This window comes from Thermobia domestica, chromosome 15 (genome assembly GCF_964235325.1).
Source record: "Thermobia domestica chromosome 15, izTheDome1.hap1.1, whole genome shotgun sequence".
Classification (NCBI taxonomy): domain Eukaryota; kingdom Metazoa; phylum Arthropoda; class Insecta; order Zygentoma; family Lepismatidae; genus Thermobia; species Thermobia domestica.
In genome coordinates this window covers 70,766,071-70,788,584 of record NC_137468.1, presented here as the reverse complement: position 1 = coordinate 70,788,584, position 22,514 = coordinate 70,766,071, and the positions used below count along the sequence as shown (strand labels likewise).

The 22,514-nt window shown below is 34.5% G+C and overlaps 1 protein-coding gene across 1 annotated transcript in view; it reads left to right on the top strand.

Moving 5' to 3' along the window:
• Window positions 1-2,556: 2,556 nt before the first annotated feature.
• Myo31DF (Unconventional myosin ID) overlaps window positions 2,557-22,514 on the top strand; it is an 86,818-nt gene continuing 66,860 nt past the window's right edge. Inside the window, exons 1-3 of the mRNA XM_081739810.1 lie at window positions 2,557-2,759; window positions 16,390-16,496; window positions 19,572-19,767. Of these exons, the coding sequence (XP_081595936.1) occupies window positions 2,671-2,759; window positions 16,390-16,496; window positions 19,572-19,767 (392 nt within the window). The 5' untranslated portion in view covers window positions 2,557-2,670. The remainder of the gene's footprint in view (window positions 2,760-16,389; window positions 16,497-19,571; window positions 19,768-22,514) is intronic.

The following is a 22,514-nucleotide window of genomic DNA, read 5'->3' as shown; positions in this document are numbered from 1 at the left end:
CCAAGATAAGCAAAATTGGTGAAAAAAGTAAAATGAACAAACATTACATGACAAAAAGGGGAATGGTTCGGCCTTTCATTACGAAGTGTGAGAAGGGGGAGGGAGGGAGCAAAAATTGCTCAAAAATAGTGTTATGTAATATGTGAACGGACCCTAGACATACTCAACATCACAAAAAAGAGTTTTTTCTCGGCTTTTATCTAACTGTTCAAACCGGACGTGGTGAAAATCTACGATTTCCGGTTACGACATTCATCCCATAATGGATAAAATGGTAATAGCTATCGACAAGCAGTTTCTTTATATCAATTCAGTGCCGCAAGAATATGTTTCACATCTTCAGAGAGCCAAAACAGTAAGAGATAGTAACTAATGGCTTTTTGGTATGGATTCAGCCACTGGCGTCGTTAGCTTTTTAAATCTGGAGGGGGTCAGATGAATCAAAATCAAAATTCTCTTTCCGACCAAAGTTATATATATACACAAAGTAGTATAGTTTATTTAAATATATTTTACTAAAATCTGGTGGGACGCGTCCCCCCGACACCCCGTTAACGACGCCGGTGATTCAGCGTCCGAGGAACGTACTCCTCTAATGCAATCGCTCGTCATAGATTTAACACTTCAATTTTAAGTTATAGAATTCGCATAGTTTGGAATCTACTGTAGTTTCGCACTCTGAAACCAAGCTCATTCGTTACTACTAATAGACCCCTATTATTAGCTGAGGGAATACGGTGGCTCAATGGTAGAGTGCTGAATTTGTGCGAGGGCTCCGTGGTTTGACCCAGGTGGTGTGAGCTTGTGGTGGACAACATATCCGTGGTTCTCTCATTTCCTCCCACTTTTTCATTCCACCACTTATTTCATAATCATTCACGTTCATTAATCATCCGTCTCTTTTAACCTACAGCGCATAGCATGGAACGTTCAATTAGAAATTTAATTTAATTTGAACAGCGAAAGGTTTGGGTCATTTTTTTAAAAAAAATAGATCTATTAACACTAAAAGAAATCCTTTAAAGTTATAGCCCACAAAGGGTGGATAACTCGTGGTCACCGCATATCAGCGATTTGCGACATGTCGAACATCACATTTCAATGAATCTAAATGTGAAAATAATGACATTTATGCATTTTAACGGTGATTCATTTAAAATAAATATTTAATACGGCTACCAAATTGTCTAGCCCTACATATCTGTTAACATAAGCCTACGTTATACTTTGACTCTTTCCTCGAAATGTAAAGTAGGATGAGTAATAGTCGACCTACAATCAAACAATGATGCATGTGTCGTCACTGGTTAAAAGTGTCATCAACTGGACAGTGTTAGCAACTAAGTATTTTCGGCTCAAGGTTTGGCTCTTTCTGTAGTTTGTAGGATCGTATTGGATTTATTTCGTGGAATACATACATGTATATATATATACATATATATATATATATATATATATATATATATATATATATATATATATATATATATATATATATATATATATATATATATACAATCATATGGGATCTATTGAAAAATGTAGGATCTGTTTCTACGATTAGCGTACCTCCTACGTTTCATATGAAACGAGAAATGATAACACATACTTATATAAGAGCTGTAGATTAGAGTTATTAGATAAAGGTATTGACGTTAGCATTCTTAAATCAGTAGAAATGAAGATTAAAAATAAGAGTAAGAATTATTATTAGGATAGTTTATTATAACAGCTGTGTTAATTTCAAATATTTTTTTCTCCTTTTTAAGCGATCAGATTTTTTAAAGACCTGGAAGAAATGTGGATTTTGAGAAATTATCTTTATTTGCATAAATGAGAATAATAAATATAAAAGTGATTTTATTTTATTAAAAAAATAGTACGAGTGTTATCTACTATATCGGATGCGTGTAATACTCGTTTTTAAGATATTTAAACACATGATATTACTTTATTAACAATTAATAAATACCTCGGATTTTTTTAGCTTGCTATGAGGTATTTTGATAAAATGTTTTTCGTAAATTATTTTATACATATAATAAATGCAACAGATTCTCTTTAGCTAAATTGGAGAGATGATTAATGACTAACCCAGTTTGAATGGTGATCCAGATATCAATCAAGAACACTCAAAAAATAATTTTTAAAGATTTTATCTACTTGTTTGTATTTTCATTAATGCACGTACCTAGATAACATTACCATGTTACCTTGAACGTTATCTTGAGTTATATCTCAATATGATTAGTTTGCAACCTTGTGATGAACATCTTCCAGGTTCATAATGTATGTAAATTCAGTATGGCAACTTTATATTGGCGTTATTATATTTTCTTCATATTATGCTTTAATTCGCACAAATTCTTACAATAATTTCATACAGAAACTTCTGTACATATTTGCAGTGGTTGTTGACAAGATAAATTTCCACGAAATGTTTCAAAGTTATTTTTATGTTACTAATTTAATAGTTTTCAGTACTAGTAAAGTGTATATACTGCATCATGAGATACTATGGACGATGATCTCATTCTCAGGGACGAGCGATGCGATTATTTCGCGTCCGCTGCCTGGCTGCAGAGGAGAGTGCACTTGCGTGTAGTGGTGGTGGTGTTTTACATGTGTAGTGCATTGTAGTTTAGAGTTATTGCACTGCACAAGTGCACAATGGCGGGACAGGATGAAGTTGGTATTAGGGATTTTGTATTATTAGACGAAGTCAATCTTGACAATTTTGTGGAAAATTTACGTGTAAGGTATGTAATATAAGAATATGAGAATTCCAGTTGTATTTATTCAAATGGTCAGATGAGAAAAGTTTATATAAAATTTTAACTAAATCGTCCCTGACAATTCAAAGATAGGCCAATGTGATAATGTAAAAGTATTTGTAACTTGGGACACTGTTGTAGGTTTAATCTAAGTTGTACATGAGTTAACCTGGTATTATTAACCTATCAACGAAAGCGGACGTGTTGCTGTCAGTTTAGATATCAAAGGAAGTAACGTCTTAAGAGGGCGTGGCATAGAAAGCGAGGAAATGAATGAAATTCTTTAGTAAATTGAATTTATTGTAAAAGAAGTGGTATTTGAACATATTCCTGCTCCCAACTTTATTCCCCAGGGAATACTAATCCTTACGTAACAAGGAGTACACTTTTCAATAAAAGAAATAATAATAATATGGATGTTATGACAGAATTAAAATTATGTAACTGATTTGAGTGAAAGTGCTTATGTATGTATTTGTTTGTGGGTGATTCGAAGCGAAGAATCAGCTGAAATCACTGGAGCGGAAGTAAAATCCTGCATGCCTTGATGATTATAGCGTGTATGAGCATACAGTCAGAAATCCTGAGTTCGAATTTGAGGAATTAATTTTTCAAGCTTTAATATATATTTTATCTGAAAAGAGATTTCAGATGCTATAAGAAAGAAAAATTGTGGGAACTATTAAACAATCTACATAACAGAAGCTCACATGTATCCAGACAGACTGCGTTTCTGTGACGTAAACAGTTAACTCAAAGGGCACTGTTCAACTATACAAGGGCCGAGATTTGAATGATAGCTAAACTGCTGCAGATGGCGGCCCCAGTAAAAACCCTGGCATTTATTCCGAAGTTGGGCGTCCGCTTTCGTCAAGTTTTTTCGCTGTTATCTCCTTTCCACACTTTTTGCAATTTGTTATTAGGTTCATTAATCCGTGCTCTTCACAAACTTTTAAAAGATTTTGCTCGTTATCAACGTATTGCTTCACAAATGTTAAAACTGTTAGTTCATTGCCCTTGTACATTCGCCATGTTGATAACATAAATGCTCATTTCTTTCCCACAATGCAACTGTTCGGTTACCTTGCGCCAAGTAGTTCCCTCCGCCCGCCATATAGTCCCATGTTTATACCCGCTTGTATATAACAAATAAACAGGTTCTTCGAGACTCTTATATATTATCAAGCACACAAACGATCAAATTATCCACATCTTTCCTGTAAATTTTAAAAATTTCGCTGGAAACGGACGCCCAACTTTGGAATTTAACCCAAAACCCTCATGAATTTGTTTGAGCGCTGTATTACAACTTACCTGTTCTTATTTTCATATATCATACCTACAATTTCCCCTGTTTCATTTCCGGCCTTCACTGTTCACTTTTAATCACAAATATTTCTTTTTCTTGCTTCTTTCGCTCTTTCCGAGACTTATATACATCAGTATAGTATTACTGCGCAAAATTAGTATCTCGGAACTGTGAAGTATTGCAAGCTACACATTACTCATTAATGACTAAAACAATGCGGCCGATTAAATATCGTGTTCCTAAAGGTGAGGGTAAATTTACATTGAAGTTCCAACATCCGAGCGTGACGTGATGCCACGTGGTGTTTGATCCACTGTGCACGCATAACTTGATTGATAAAAAAGTGATTTACTTACGTTACAAGACATAGCGGACCGAACGAAGGAGTTAAAAGCCCCGCAGGGCTCGTTTTGTCCCACCTTGACCCCCATGATAATACAATAGCGTACATATCCTAAGTTAATTAATAACAGTGGGTTTGAAACACTGTCAGATTATGCTCTACTGCCACCAGTGTTGTCAGGTGGAGGGAAATTTCCCGCAAAACGGGAAATTAGCATTGCCGGGAATGCGGGAAATTATGTTTGAAAATGGGAATTTCTGTTAACTTCCTTTTCATGTCGTCTGTTTCTCGTTTCTTTTCTTCACCTCTTTGTACAGTCACAAACATAAATAAGTGGAGGTTGGAGCTATTATTTCTTATGGCTCAAACCTCCATTTATTTATGTTCGTGACTGTACATGGAGTAATACATGGATTCGAAGCGTCTTTGAAGGTCAAAAGAACCAGAACAGAAAGAGAGGTTTATAAGCATATCCAAATGGAACTGAGTGTTACTCGCGCCAATATCCATATTCTGCGAGAATGAAGGGAGAGAGGGTTTATGGCCCTTTGCTTAGTATATTGGTTATGGCCAGTCATTCACGGAATATTAGGGCGAAGAGAGGGAAAAGAGAAAAGAATATAATGTTTGGAAGTAGCACGCACATATATACACAAACACAATTTTTATCTCTATACCAAATAAATTACTGACAGAAAATAGGATAGCCCTATAATAGATTTCACCTCCCGCAGGAAATCATTTACTTCTGATTGATTATTCATAGTTATTTGATTTTAGTTTGAAATTATTAATATAGTTATTAATTAATTAATCATTAATATTAATGAAATAATTAACGATTAATATTCTTTCATGGCGGGAAACTTTGCAAGCGATCGGGAAATTTGAGAGCTTTGGGTGAGAAGTCTGTTATTCTGGATATGACAACACTGACTGCCACTTCACCTCATATTGCATCAATCCACGAACACACAGAGTCCACAATCTAACTTCCCCTTATTAATCACCCTATAATGATGACAATTTTAATGTTTGTTACTCTCATTATCATATTTAGTCTGATTCTGTTAATTTCTGCATACATTTTATCTTTCGGGGCCGCGGTCTGCGGCAGTTAAGCCTGAATAATTTAGGGTCATTAAATTAGTTCACAAAGAAAGAATTTGTAAGGAACATTGCTATTACTGCTGTATCGCTGGATCACTCGAAGTTCGAAAACAAAAAGAATATTATTTAGTTCCTCCCCTCAAAATACCAGGTTGTCACTCTGGCTCACTTGATAGTGATTATTGTTCGAAATACGTGTGCACTAATGGCATAAAACTAGTGCATCAAACACGAATTAACTTGTGCTAAATGACCACTAAAAAGCTATTTAACCAAGTGAGGGCAGGAGCGCAGAAGGGGGGAGGGGACAAGCGGCGGCAAGGGCTGCGTCCGCATCGAGCAGGCGCGTAAGTGGTGGTGGGTATTCGCATAAACGATGATAGTGGAAAAACACTTTATATGTCATAAAATGCATGGCTTGTGTGTTGCGCAGCTTTGGGGGAGATAGTAAATGCTTTCCCTAATTTTTCATAAGATACGATCTCTTCGTACACCTCACCTTAAATTTGACAGGCATACACTTTTTTAAATTGGGAAATTGTCACAAAGTAGAAGTTGATAAATGTTTATAGGACTCATGCAAATTTAGGTGGTTCAACCTGAACAGAACATTAATACACATTTTTGTAAATCACATACCTGTGATCAAAGTAAACCTTATAAATTTAGACCTTAAAACCTGATAGATAATCAATAAAACAAATTAATATAGAATAACAGAAATTTTATTGTAGACGTACCTCATAGTCGAAGACCATAGGTCTAGTCGAATAGTTTAAAGCTAGATGAAGTTTGTCGGTAAACCGTGAAACTTTTTTCGTATCTCAATATTTCTGCTTGTTAGTATTTGTTTTGCTAAAAATGTAGATGAAATTTTATACTGAAAGTTTTTGTAGTATCTGATAGTCCAGATTTTTATCTAATATCAACCCCCTAAATATGTACATAAATACGTAACAAAAATCGCTTAAAAATGTAAGAAATATGTAATATTATATAAGAATATGTAATATTACATATGTTACATATTTATGGAAACGTAATATTAACACACGTATGAGCAGGGTGGAAAAAAATCACGATTTTTTTAAAAAAAATCATTTTTGTTGATTTTTTTGATTTAAATCGATTTTTTTGATTTAAATCAAATCTTTCTCCTCGTAAATTACAAGTCGCGAACTGAAGAAAAAGCATTAGGAATTAGTATTAAATGCTAATTATGCCATTTAAGTGAAAGTATAAGGGTTGAATTTTGAATTAATCCCCAATTGTTAACCTATATCAATCACAAACAATGTTTCTTAACCCTTTTAAATTATGTTTTTTTATAAAAAAAAGGTAAATTATAAACTTTCAGTCAAGCAGCCACATCATCATCCCTATTTATCCTAGGATCATGATTCATACCTCATTCTCTTCAGAATAGAATAGCCTTTGAAACGGTAATATTCACATTTCCCTATCATGTCTCTGAAGCGGGAAATTTTGAAAGAAAATTGGATTTTTCTGATTTTTTTTTTCAAATTTTGACCCCCTTGTGTTAACGCACATATCTCAAAATCAACTGGGAAATTCTAAGGGGTGTACTAAATGTGTGTATAAAATTTCAAGCTATCTTAAATAGTCAGGGCGGGGAAAATATTTAACAATGAGCTAAGAACATCCCCACAATGCCCCAGATAAGCCGCATGTAATATAAAAATTTCCTCAGACATAAAAATTTGCACACTATTCTCTTCAGAATAAAAAAATTTTCAATCGTTCCATTCAAATGTCTCCATCGTGTATCTGGGGCGGGAAAATCACGAAAAAAAGGGATTTTCTGTTAAAAATATCCTTTTTTTTACTTTTTACCCCTCTGGACCAACGGTAGAGATCTGAAACACTGAACGAAAATCCGGACACTTGTTTTACGGTAGAGATCTGAAACACTGAAAAATGCTAAGGGGTGCATTGAATAATTGTACAAAATTTCAATCTTCTACATGCAAAAGTAGGCCCGCGAAAAATAATATCCCCCAAATACCCTAGATTCATGTATAAAACAGGATCTCAGTTAACAGTTTCCTGAAACATCCCAATTTTTCCTCGGATCATGGTTTGTTCATCATCTTCTTCAGAATAGAACAGCCTTTCAAACGGTACAATTCATATGTCTCCATCTGAATCGCGAAAAAAAAGCTATTTTGTTAAAAATATCTTTTTCTTTTACATTTTCCTCTCTAGACCCCCCCCCCCTCCGCTTCCTGTTTTCACGCAGAGATGTGAAAAATACTAAGGGGTGCACTGAACGAGTGTACAAAATTTCAGTCTTTTGAATGCACAATGTAAGCTCGCCCAAAAATTAGAATAATTGGCATAAAAAATATCTTTTTAAATATATGATGTCATCACACAGTATGTGTCGACGCAGAAAGGTGTGAAAGCATAAGTAACATGTTCTACAATGCTTCCAGTCTTAAAAAAACGAAGTAAAAAGGTTTATTGGTACTTTTTAAATCGAATAATGAAGATTCGATTTTTAATAGAATAAAAATAGGTAATATAATTTAAAAGGTTAAACATTAAGGAAAAGTACAGCAACGTTTATCAAAATGACATTTTTTTTTCACAAAAGTTACTGATATTTGGCTAGCTTGAGGCACGGAATACATAAATTTCGCCTTAAGTTATAAATCTTAAAAACAAAATCGGAGAGGAGGGATAGGACCCCTCTAAATACGCCCTATTATCTGGGAACAAACAAGCAGACGGGCACACGAAAGAATTTTCGTCTCAAATGTCGATGGTGATTTCCCCGTTGGAATAGTTAACGATTTAAAAACCCAAACCCATTTTACGAAGAGAAGAAAGCAGGATTGCTTCATTACCCGTTCAAAACGGGATCTTCCCTAATCATCCCGTGCGTGACACTTGTTTTCATACTATGCTGTACATACTGTACATTTGAGTCTCATTGTATTATGATTATTCACTTCCGTAACCGAAATAATAGAACAGAAACGGAATTTTACTTATTTTCACTTTAAATTATTTTATTTCGGAATTTGATTTAAATCAGCGATTTTTATTTAAAAAATCAAGTGATTTAAATCTTGATTTAAATCGTGATTTAAATCAGACTGATTTAAATCAATCCACCCTGCGTATGAGTATGCAATATTTAAACGAATTATAAAAAGGAAAATCTACTACACTTTATCCTGCTTAATGCAAGTCCCCCAATGAAGTGAAATGTTTGAACAGCTGAGACAGCCATACGTCACTGACGTGACTGATTGCAGGGTAATAAAAATTAGACGCGAATGAAGGAAGATGTGAATCGGCTAGAGAGAAACAGGAAAGCCCTGAGAAAAGCAATGCATACGGAATTTGTACGTCAGAAATCTCATGTGATGTGGTGTGGTTCAGTTTCAAATGTAGAATCTTTTACACTAAATGCGCATCCGTGACCACGGTACAATCTTGAAATAAGCAATTTAAGACGAAATGTGTTGTTTTATATATATTTAAGTTGCTGAGCTAAGATTGAAGAATATTTCCATTAATGAACGTTTTTAATTTCAAATAAAGTACTTACAAAAGATGTCCCTCCAGTTCAACTATGTGTTGTTGCACAATGGGCTACATGGTACATTTTCAAATGATCAGAAGTAAACTTTTGTCTGCGATCGGATAAAATATTCTTGTATGCAGAGAATGATCTCTCCACATCACATGAGGTAACAGGAGCGTATTTCAACAGGGGGATGTAGTTGGGGGAAATATCTTTAGGGAGGTTCTTGTTTCACCACTGAGAATCTCACATACTGCCAATAGGCTGTCGTAACCCGGGTTTCTTTCCAGCACTGCATTTAGTTTCTTTCGAACTTTTTCTCCTACATCTCCACAACCTTGTAGCAGTCTCTTTGCATCCTCTATGATTTCCATGGATTTCGAAAGAGGCCGCCCAACAGTGTCTAGCTTTTTAATGTTTGTAGGTCAGTTTCTGAGCAATACCCACTGACAGCAGACTCCGTTGAAAATGAATGAACAACAGGCTTAATTTTTTGAAAATGTTCATTGTAGTAATGTACTGCCTGTATCAAGTGCACAGGCTCCGGAGGAAGTGGCACGTCTGACAGTTGATCTCTGTAAACTTGAACACGTTGTGGCGCCTGAACAAACATTTTTTTCGTGGGAGAAACTAGTTGATTTACTTCGCAAAAGTTCTCTCTTACCTCCTCAGCAACACGCTGAAGAGCATGGGCCATACAGGTAAAATGAATTAAGTGAGGGTAAAAAACTGTAAGTGTTCTAGCCGCTTTTAACATGTACGCTGCACTGTCTGTATAGAGAACAAGGACTTTTCTTCCTGAACTCCTCCCGGCCACAACACTTTAAGACCATCGTTTACAAAGCGAGCAATCGTGGAATGATTCGTGCGTTCCAGCAATTCACTCGCAATGAGGTAGATGGAGCATCTTCACTTAACTTTCCAATCACCAAATTTGCTACATAACGTCCCAAAACGTCTGTTGTTTCATCCACAGAAATCCAAATATATGAACTACCTATTTCTGGCCTAATGGTATCTATAGCTTCCCTATAACAAACTTCGAGATCACACTTTCGAAGAGTGGATTCGTCAGGAATTCGACGCCTGCAGTACTTCTCCAGAAAAGCACGGTACTTTGGCACTTGAACTTTGTTCTAAGGAATTTGCTGCTATCTTTGCTTGGCACAAGTCTTTGAAAAACTCACTCACTGAAGTATCTTGATGCATTTGTGTCAAGATTTTTTTTTTTTTTTTTTTTTTTTTTTTTTTTTTTTTTTAAACTTCGACGGTCAATACAGAACACGCACGTTTTGCAACTGCAATACTGGAGTACTGCCCTCCTGTCTTCAGTTGAGCAGGCGAAGTTCCTTGAAAGCTTAGGTTACCTGCCATTGTCACCAGCTTCTTGGAACGAAGTATTGCAGAAATTCCTGGAAGCAAACTAGCATACAATTTTAACTTGAATTGCAGGATTTGCTTTCATCTTTTTTCCCGTCCGACCTTCGATAACAATCAAATAGACTTCATTTTAGGGATTTCCTGGTCAGTCGCCTGTCAGGCACGTGATCTGTCTTCCTCCAGAGTTGAGAATAAAGGGCGCTGCTAATGTATAAAATACCCCGGAGGGAGGATTTTTATTTGTTTCTTCTTATATTTCTTTTATCGGCGAAAACTCTGCAAAACATGGTTTGACAAATAAAAAAAAAGAGACACATTTCTCTTTCGGTAAAGAAACGAAAAGATAAACATGACAAAATTGAATCTAGATGCAAGCCTTGCACAGTTGGAGAGTTTATTTTATTTTTTTTTTTTTAATTTTAAATTAAAATTTCAGTAAACGCAAAGTTTTAAAACATTTTTATGTAACAAATATGTAGAAACCATAGAAGTATGTAATATTTGTCAAAATGTGTAAAAATATGTAATACGAAACGAGTTGAAGCACCCTACAGGTGTGAATCACAAACATTTAAGGATTTGACGAACCTACATATGAAGGAAAAAATATGTAATTACTTACAAATCCAGACATTACTGACAGATAACTATTAAACCCAACTGATATGCAACAACAATTTTAAACTTTGAAATTTTCTTACAATTCAGAGTATGAAATTGGGGACAAGTTATTCTGTGTATAATCTCATTGGCTGATTACTTTCAGATCTGTTTAACTTTTTTCAAAAGGTTTTTGAAAATATTTAGTTAGAAAGTTCTTCCACTCAGTGAAAAAAAAAAAAATTTAAAACTCTAACAAAACCATTTCTAAAGCGTCGCAGCAGTTCGGTTAGAAATCTGTCAAAACTGTATATGAAACCATTGAGTTTTCCGTAAACTAAGTGCTTTGTGTGATGAGCACAGTGGAAGGAAAATAAGTGAGAAAAATACGAATCAAGCTGTACAGGGTAGTCACTACTTTGCATTACAATTGCGTAGTAATAATTAACAGTTTGTAACGTAGTTTCTATGTTTACGGGTGTATAAATAAGTTTCTTAAACATTACCAGTGCATTTAAATAACTCCTAATGTCAGCTTAAAAGGGAAATCTGCCCTGGAATTAACAATCTACAACAATAGATGACAATGGGTAAGGAGATAGGCGGGTCTGTAAATTTACTATCCAGGTATTCACTTGGTGGAAGTGAGGTAAAACCTATGAAAAGCTCAACCAGGATGACGTCTAACAAATTCAAATCTGCAACATTTGGACTGCGAAGAAAACAACCACTATACACGAGCATACACTTGCTCGACTTGTAAATTGATAAGCTTTACTTGTAAAATCCTTCCCCCCCAAAAAAGCAATTATATCCTTATTTCGCAACTTCATATATAATCGGTATGTATGCACGAGGGGAAGTGTGTAAGCAGAACTAAATTAAAATCCAATGGAGGTATGCTAGTGGCCTAAGGGTCACGACATGAAAGGGGCGGTGGCGGGTATTGTTTGCTGTTACTGTAATTTAAAATACCTGGAGAAAATGTATCGGCTGATATTTATCCACCCCAAATCTTACACATACAAGATCTCCAGTATTAGTTACTTTACTTATTGCTGAGCAAGCGAAGAGGGTTAGAAGCCCCACAGGGTCCTTTTTCTTTCTTCTACCTTTATCACAATTTAGACAAACAAGGTACTCGGTTCTGGAGCCATGAAACGAGTTGGGGGAGATACTAAATTCCATCCATAATTAGTTCTGTACTCATCGATATGATCATATGATAAAGTCTTATCTTGGGTGAGGTCAAAACACACACAAATCGGAATTTAAAAAAAATACCATGCAAAGAATATATTACCCATGCAAAGAATATATATTACCCATGCAAAGAATTAACGTGAACCATTGAAATACACAAAAGTATTATCCAAGTTCTAGATATGTCAATAACCCATCACGTTATAATTTACATTAATTACGTATATTTTTGATACTTATTTTACCCGTAGGACAGAAGCAGGACCAATAAAGTTATGAAGGTATATACTGCAGTTGTATAGGATAGTTACTTTTTTCTTTCTTTCTTTACATACCCAAATCTGAGATGGAATTATGTGCCCATGCCCTATGAAAGAGAATGAGCCTCGCTACTAAACAATATAACCGTATAATATGATAAAGCAAAGACCAAACAGATAAAAAATCTCCAGATTTTAAATTTTTGGTTATGTTTTACCCGTAAAATGGAAGAAGTAAAACCAAGGAAACTTACAAAGGTATACTAGCTGAACCTGCACTCTCTACACACCCCACCACATCACTCCCATATTAGCATGAATATTCTTGTCATTTCCCACAAAATCTGTATGTCCCTTTACAGACACAAGTGAAGGACGTCTTGATAAAAATCGACAAAGGGTACCATAAAACGGAGATTTTTTTTTTCGATTATTTTTTCAATATCGCAGTTTGCAAGATTTGAGCCTACTTCTGGTTCGAATTTCTAATTCATGTGTGATCAGAGTTTTCTTCTTGAATGCAGTATGTAATAAGCAAATACATTACATACACAATTAATTATAATGTCAGTGATATATGATCATTGAGCAAAACACTCCAAACAATAAAGATTCATTTTATACTAAAGAAATTGTTATCCTTCGTTTTTCACTAATATTTGGCCATGAAACAAACGACTGAGAGCTATACAACCCATGTATACAAATATGTGGTGTAGGAATGTATAGCTCGTATGATATGATGCTTTACTTCGTTCAAATTTCAACACTTCCATTGTATCCCTTAAAATGTAATAATAAATGCCAGCCTTTTTTAAAGATTCAATAAGAACTGAACAATTTCAACAAAATTTGGAATCGATCAGTGAAAACGGCATCTTTCTAGAACCTATGATTCCCGAGAACTCATTGTCGAAACGATTGACCACAAATATATGAACTTTTCTAGCATTTTAAAATATACACTAGCTGAACCTGCACTCTCTACACAGAGCATCACTCACATATGAGCATGAATCTCCCTGTAATTCCTCACATCTGTATATGTCCCTTTACAGACACAAGTGAAAGACGTCTTGATAGAAATCGGCAAGAGATACCATAAATTGGAGATTTTTTTTATTACTTTTTCAATATCTCGCACCATTTGCAAGATTTGAGTCTACTTCCGGTTGGAGTTTTTAATTCATATATGATCAGTGTTTTCTTTCTTCTTGCATGCAGTATGTAATAAGCAAATACATTACATACACAATTGATTATAATGAGATATATGGTGTTCATTGGGCAAAACACTCCAAACAATGAAAATTTTTCTTAGATTGAAGAAATGGTTATCTTTCGTTTTTCAATATCATTTGGGCATGAAACAAATGCCTGAGAGATATGCAACCCCTGTATACAATTATGTTGTGTTGGAATGTATAGTGCGTAGGATATGGTGCTTTAATTTGCTTTTATAATTTCAACATCTCCAGTGTACCCGTAAAAATGTAATAAAGAAATAACGGCCTTTTTTAAAATATTCAATTAGAACTGGACAATCTATGCAAAATTTGCAATCGATCAGTGAAAACGTCATCTTTCTAGAGCCTGTAGTTTCCGAGATATTGTCGAAAGAGTTGGCCACAAACATATAAACGCCCAAAAACGTATAGTTTACAAGAACTCCATAGATGACAGCACAATTCATTTGCTTTAATTTTGGAGAAGGCTTATTAAAATACAAAGGCTTTGAACAATAATTTTAGAAAATAAACTTTATGAAAAAGATCTGTTTTATAAATAATTTATTTAAAGTACACATACTTTAAAATACTTGTCTTTGTAAAACTTGAAATCACAAATACCCGTAAATCAAAGGTTTGAAATCATCAGTTAGAGGTTGGAGCTCAGGCGCTTTTATTGCTGTTGTAGCATTTTAATAGATAGATATTCGAGTTCTAGAGAACATATACCGTTTTCTTCTTGACAATTCGTAAATTTAATGGATGGGTCGATATACCCTTTACAAACTTGAAGATCAGAGCATCAATGTATCGGTCATATCGAAGAGAATAGATCCCTGTACTGAACTATAACATGATAAAACCTCATCTTAGTAAACCTTGGGGCAATAGATTCAAAATATCGCCTCATGCTAATTCAAATTCCCGCCATATTACTTACATATATTTTAAACTTCTTTTAATAGAAGGATACAATGTGAATCAACCAAATTTACAAAGGTTTGTATTTGAGTCCTAGAGAACCTTCACCTATTTGTACTTTCTGACAGTTCCCAAACTTACACTAATCTTTAGTACCCCTCCCAAAATATAAGATGAGAGCATCAGTGTACCCATATCCTATGAAATGGACCACTATACCAATCATACAACAATAGGAGGTAATGAAGCCTCATCAAGGAGGATAAAATATGTCAAAACATCCGAAATTTGAATTTTTGATAATGTTTTACCCATAAAAAGAAACAAGATATACCAACCAAACTTACAAACGTACATTATTACCCCCAGTCCTACTCTACTGTACCAATTTTTTTTGTTCGGTAATTTCCAAAATTTAAGGGGTGGTACTATGTACCCCTACTAAAATTTAGGGGTAGGCCAAAATACCCCTGTCAAAATCAAGATAGAAATGACATCTATGATCAGGTCATGTGACCATCTTTCAGCCAACCATAGCTGAATGACCGATAACGCTATTCGTGCTATTTGTCTCATGAAAACTCACAGATTTCCGACGTGCGCCTTTTTTTTTTTTTCTTTTTAAATACCGGAATACGATTAAAAGTTTCAAACAAGGAACACAAAGAGATTAAACATATGCGTCTCTATTAGCTATTACTGTTTTGATACATTTAAGAAGTATTTTCAAGTATTATACTTTTCTGCACGGTCTTCTTTTACAACACCAATAATACATTCAACAGTATTCTGGAAATATAAATCTCGAAATCTAGGTAGGTAATACTACTTGGCTACCCGCTGAGAGAAAGACTGAATCTGACAATTATAATATGGTTGTTTAAAATATCTTACGATACTGATTTTGTGTGTATGTAGGTAGGTGTGTGAGTGTGTGTGTGTTTTGTTTGTTTGTTTGTTTGTTTTGTAAAAGTCTGAATCTGATACAGATTTAGGTGAGAACTGATACCTTGACCTCCTAAAGAGGCAATTTCTCATAGGAAGTTGTTGAAGGTTATGTGCAAGGTCGACTGAGAGAGTAACGTTTCTTGAAGTACTTTAACTAAAGGTACAAGAAAATGCTTTCAAAATAAATATAAAATGGTTCTTTTTTCAAGATTTTTAAATGCGAGAGTAACATAAACATTAGTATCCTGATTAAGAATGGAGAAATGTGTATTCTTCTTGTTTGATTACATTTATTTCGTTTTGTTACATGAAAACTATTATGTTTGCTTTGTTTTAAAATAAAGTAAATTGTTTTACAAAGTCCAAATATACTTTTTTGTTTGTTTGTTTGTTTACAGGAGTAAATAATTCATCAGTAAACTCAGGTACTTACTTTTCTCCTCTGAATTCGTATAGATTGTTCAAAAAATTATATTGAACATCGAATTTTCGCTGTCAACTGTCAGCATTCCAAGACTTAAGTAACGAACAGTATTTTTGGTGGAAATAAAGAATACGGAAAATACTTTTGTTTCTTCGTTTGTTTGTTACCTAAGTCTTGGAAATGCTGGGAGATAACAGCGAAAATTTGATGTTCAATATAAGTTTCTGAACGATCTATAAGAATTTGAAAGAATAAAAGTAAGTACCTTTGAGTTTAATGTTAAGACTGCTCTTCAAGTGGTTCACATTACAATAAATAATTTTAATTTTCAGGTTCACCGGGGGTAAAATTTACACATACATCGGGGAAGTTTGTGTTTCTGTTAATCCATATAGGACAGTCAACATTTATGGTGCCGATTATGTCTCTCAGTACAAAGGTATTGTGATTTTTTTCGTTACTTTTATGAATAATCTACGATAGTTGAAGACGATTGTACGTCTAAAACTTTGTCAACAATTTTGCTCTTGGTAATTTTTAAGGAGTTTGCTTTAGCAAAACTTTGATTTTATATATATAATATATGAGGCCATTCTAGAAGTCATGTCAACTATTTTTTTTTTCTCAAAAATGACAAAGAATTAAAAAAAAATCTGAAATATGCAAATGGAAGGTTAGTTCATATGTAAACATTACATGTAGGGAGATGGATGAACACACATACCACCATAAGGATATAGCACGAGAAGAGAAAAAAATTTGTTGTTCCAAAAGTGTTTCAGTTGCAACTGTATACAATAATACATTACAAACTACGTGCATTCCATGGCAGGAGTCTCCCCAAGAATTCACAAGATAGCAGGGACTCTTAAGATGTCACAGGTACGTGTTCCTGCCCTGTGCTGTTGCAATTGACAGTAAAACACGTTTGAAACGACAAATTTTTTTCGTCTTTTTTCTCGTCCTATATTTTTATGATAGTGTGTATGTTCACCCATCTCTCTACATATAATGTTGACATATGAACCAACCTTACACTTGCGTATTTCAGAATTATTTAATTCGTTACCATTTTCGAGAAAAAAAAAATAGTTGCCATAACTTTTGCAATGACCCTCGTCCCTCGTATATATATATATTTGGCTAGGATGTGGAGAGTCAAAGGTTAGGAATAGAGTTCATATTGATGGGGTGAATTCAAGTCGAAAGTGGCAAAAGTCAACTTTTTCCGGTTTTAACGTTGATCACTATAGTAAAAACGATAATAACGAGAATGCGATTTAGCGTTCCAAGAATGTTACATATCCACTCTCTATTTCCATTAAAACCGGAAGTAGAAATATACTACCATTTCCGGTTTCAGTATTGAGAAAATTTTACACCATACATATCAAATTCCTGCACACGATGCACATGCGACATTGCTATTTGTTTACTGTAATGGTTTGAAATGATTAATTATTAATCTAAGTGCAAAAATCCATACGAACATAAGCATGGTTCCTGCAAGCTGGAAAGTCAAGAAAACACGTTGAAAGTTAAGGAGAGTCGGGGGGGAAATGTGAAGTGTCTTCGGACTGACTTGGTTTGATAAATGGAGAACACTTATAAATGATAGAAATATCTTTCACGTAAAGCCATTGTGAATCATTGATGTTGCGATGAATTGGTAGTCTGGAATATGTGTAACTTACTACGTCACTTGCAGTGCTTATTCAGTGACTCTTTGACTCGTCGAGGAAAGTTCACTAAGATCATAGGATGTACAAAATTTCTGCTAAAGTGTGGGGCATCCGCTGGTTAGAAAATACCATTTCTTTTTCAGAGGGCATTGGAAATTTGAGACTACGTAATAAAACTTTAGCAACAAAGCCGCCAATACGAGATCTATAGAAACTTTAAAGAAGGCAACAATAGATGCATCTATAAAGTGCAAGTTGGCTTTCTGCAGAATAGTAACCATTTAATAACATGCCTTTTTGCGTAGATTTCAGACTTCAAGACCAATATCCCCATTTGCTTTGATACTGTAGTAGAGATGCAAGAGCTCGGAAAAAGACCGGCTTTTTTGAAAGAAAAAAAACTGTTTTTTCTGCTTCACTTTCTTTGCTGGGGAAATTTCGGGCTATTTTCAAAATCCTGCTTTAAATTGATAAGACAAACTTTGTTTCGCTTCTCTAAAAACACGAAAACTCATTTAATTAGTGGTTGATGTAGATGATAAAATAAAACCTCGAAAATAAACCTTGAATTTCAAAAACAATACCAAACAATTTTAATCCAAAAGCATTAACCAATGATATAATAAGAATTATTTAATCTCTTACATACAAAAATAAGTACATTTTATTAAAAATACACAAATAGCTAGCAAAATTGTATGTAGTATTTGTACTTCAAAATATCCCACACCCTTTTTTTGAAACAAAATTAAAGAATTTCTGAAACAAAACGCGTAAAGGTTGCACATCAAGAGGTTCATTTTGGCTGGTTCTGTACATTTTTGAAATTTTGCAGTTGTTTTAACTTCCGTATGCATTATAGGCAACATTTTTATTCTGAATTACAAATTATGAAAACAAGGAAAAAATTGTTAGTGATATATAGAATTTATTGTGCTATGTGTGAGAGTTCAAATAACATACTGACAAGCAATAATATGTTAACTGAATAAACACACAACACAACATAATATGGTCCCGGGTTCGATTCCTGGTGGGGATATTCGGTCAGAAAAATATAAAAGCCTTTTCAGGCTACCCATCCTAAGTAATGTTTTTCCTGGATTTTCGTCATTCATACCAGGAAAATGCCTGGATGGTACCTAACAAAGGTCCCAGACTGCTTCCTTCCTTCCTATTTGCTCGGGTAGTGTGATCGCTAAGGAATACCATCCCTCATGCCTGACGAGCTGAAATGGCCATAGTTACCGAGTGGCCAGAAATATGATCCTTATTTCCCTAAATATGCTCTGATTACATCCCTAGTAATAAAACAATTGTTCCGTTTATTTATTTATTTTGTAAATGCATTTATTTAGTTAAGTGTTGTAAGATAGACATAACATAGGAACATAAAAGTTGAAACAGCATCTTATTAATGTCCAGCCACAATTAATTTGTATATATTTGTATGACTAATAATTTCTTTCCTCTGGCTGTTATTTGTAAGGTACTAAAAATCGGGCAATGTATGAAGTGATAAGATGTAAATAATTTATTTATTGGAAGTACACGAAAAAATTTTAACTTTTCTTTCTTTGAGAGGCGTCCTCTACAAGCAAGAATAATTTTTTTCTAGATTATTCATCATTTAAGTCTGGCTTTTGGATGTCATTGAATATTTATTCACATTATTTTGAGTTAAATTTTGGTGCATTTTTCGCTTTTTTTTTTTTTTTTTTTTTTTTTTTTTTTTTTTTTTTTTTAACTTATGAGTGCCTCATTTACTTATTTCGCTGTTAAGTGCGTTAGATTTTCCTTATCCTTTTTCTAATTATTGTTTCTTCTTACAGGACGTGAGATTTTTGAAAATCCACCGCACATTTTTGCCATAGCAGATTCTGCGTATAAGGTAATGAAACAACAAGGAAAAGACACTTGTATCGTTATCAGCGGTGAGTCGGGAAGTGGGAAGACGGAAGCTTCCAAAATAATTATGAAATACATAGCTGCTGTCACGAACGTAGGTGGGCAACAGGAAATAGAAAGGTTGGTATTCTATGTAGCTTTATGTAAATGTTCACTTCAATGATATTCATATTAAAAAAAATAGTGTTTTACCGTAATTTGGTTCACTCTCTGTAGGTTTGTGTGTAGAAGAAAATATACCGTAAGTTTATAAGCAAGGTTTATGAATTCGTAATACACAGCTCTTCTGTACATTATCTAGGTAATAGATGACTTAAAAAAACTGAGCACACTTCATAGGAGAGTAGAATATCAACACAGTGCTAAAGAAAAACAAGAAGAAACTACGATATTATAAAAATGTTATTTCATAAAATAAAATGAGTCACGTATTTATGTCAAACTAACATACTTGTGTATTAGGGGTTTAAAGGAAAATACGTTGAAATGAGGTGTTCTTAGTTTTAATTTGATACATTTTAGTACTGATTATTTTTGTTTGTGTGATTTCTGATCATATATTTTATTTCAAACCTTTGTAAAGAACCATAGCTTTTCTGATCATATATTTTATTTCAAACCTTTGTACAGAACCATAGCTTTTCTGTAAATTTGTTCATATGAATTCTTAAATGGGTTAAACATTAGTTTCAGAAGTTCATGTTTTACGAGGAAAGAAATTAAACATTTTGAAAGCAGTTTTGCTTCAGGCTCATTGTTCCGAGCTTAATACTGTGGACATGTACTGTGTGTGTTTTTATGTTGTAATTCCTTTTCTTTTTTTTTCTTTTTTTTTTTTAATTTGTTTATTTCGGTAACTTAAAGTGCAGGCAATTGAGCAAAATACCAAATGTATCAAAAGGGCACGCAAGGCCATAGACCAAGTCTGTCGTGAGTAAAGGTACGAAAAAAAAAAAAATTGAAAGAGATTAAAGTTACTGAAAATAAGTGGTTGTGGATCTAAAGTGGTGAAATTTTTCCAATCATACGAGCCGTTTGGACTCCACACTGACAAGGTGCCCTAAAAGCAACGTTTCTAGTGCACCAGACTGTTCAAACGGAACACAAGAACACGCGAAAATGGCAAACGGTACGTCCACATTACTGTGTGAGGATTCGTTTCCCAGCAATGATGTATTGTTGATACGGTGAAGGTCCAAGGAAACTGGTGACATTGCTTTTTCTTATTTAACATTGAGCAACTTACCAATATGGAGCGTAAACGCACGGTGCGTTTGGAAGAGTTCCATTTTAGATTGAAAATGATTTTATTTCCAACAACCTCTCTGTTTCCATTTTTTCGTATCTTTGCTCAGAATGCAGTTGACCTATGGCTCCGGACTTTGATACACCTGGTATAAAAATAATAAAAATAAAATTAATACTTTATACTCAGGATAGAGCGATAATGGCGTAGTTGGTAAGTCGTTTTATGTACAGTTCGAAGCATAGAAAATGTTACAAAAAATTTAAGTCCAACTTAGAAACAAACTCATGCGCCGTGTGCTTATGCTTACACTTCTCATCGACTAGTTACTTCCGGTATTCAATCCAACTCACCCCCTCCTTCACCTCTCTGTCTAAAGCGGTGTGTGACGTAATGTACTCTTTCCGTTCAGACGGAAAAAGCAGGAACCAGTTTACAAGGTTTATCGCTCTAAAACCCTCTCTTTCCTTCGTTTGTTCTGAAATGCCTTTATAGAGCCTGAATAAAACAAAACGTCACAAAATGTTCTCATAGCTTCATAAGCACTCTTATTTGCATTCTTTCCCTTCTTCAAAGGCTGCATATCACATCAACCTAGGAAGATTCTCCTTGTGAATTCTATGGAAATTGTTAATCATGACAGTAGGTTTTGTGCTTCCCAAAGTCTGGAATGTGGGCGCAGAGCTCTAAAAACTACTGACAGAAAGTGTTATTAATTTCTTGTCAGTAATTGCAAGCAAATGTTCCAGTTGGCGTCATTTGGACAGGACAGAAGGGTGTAATTGCCCCCTCCCTTGAGCTTGAGAAATACATATTGTTTGATCAAATGTGTAGTAATATAATTTTAAAAGTTCGATCCAAGCTCGCGCCAAGTAAACTTTGTGGTGGACAAACATGGTGAGCGTGAGTTTTCCCATTTCCTCCCACTTTTTCACTTCCCCATTTCCTTCATTGCTTATCATCAGCGTCTCTTTTTTATTCTCCCCGTATAATCGTGGAACGGAAAACCTAAAGATTTCATTTCATTTTTTTACTAGTAAAAAAAATGAAACTTTTAAGTTGGCGGAGAATCTCCGTCCCGGACCCGGACAAAATCCAAAATGACGTTGCTTTTCACAGCAAACCTATATATTTACGATAACACTTGCTAGAGCGCTTACATTTGCTTTCAAGAGTCGAAGGTTTGATCCCAAGCCATAACAGTTCATGGATGACATTGAGAGAGAGAGATTCAAATATGAAGACAGAAAGGAATGATTTACATATACAAGTTTAGAATTGGAGAAAAATGATCGGACAGCATCCGTATTATGATAACAGTTGTGACTTTGTAAAACAGAAGAAGGAAAAGTTACGAACTGCGAGGATTACATCAGGAAGTTGTTGAATTAAGATAGAGAATTCTTTTTAGAGCATTAGATGATTACTAAGGGAGAGAAAGATGTTAAGATCTGGAGAATTAAGAATTTTAAAAATCTTTAGCTTCCGAACCACGAACCTTTTAGTTATTGATCCATGACTTTATACACTCAGCCACGGAGAATTCTATGTAGCTTGTCACATACTTTTCCTTTACCTACTAGAAAGGGATATTCCAAACGTTGACTCGATGGATGCGCCG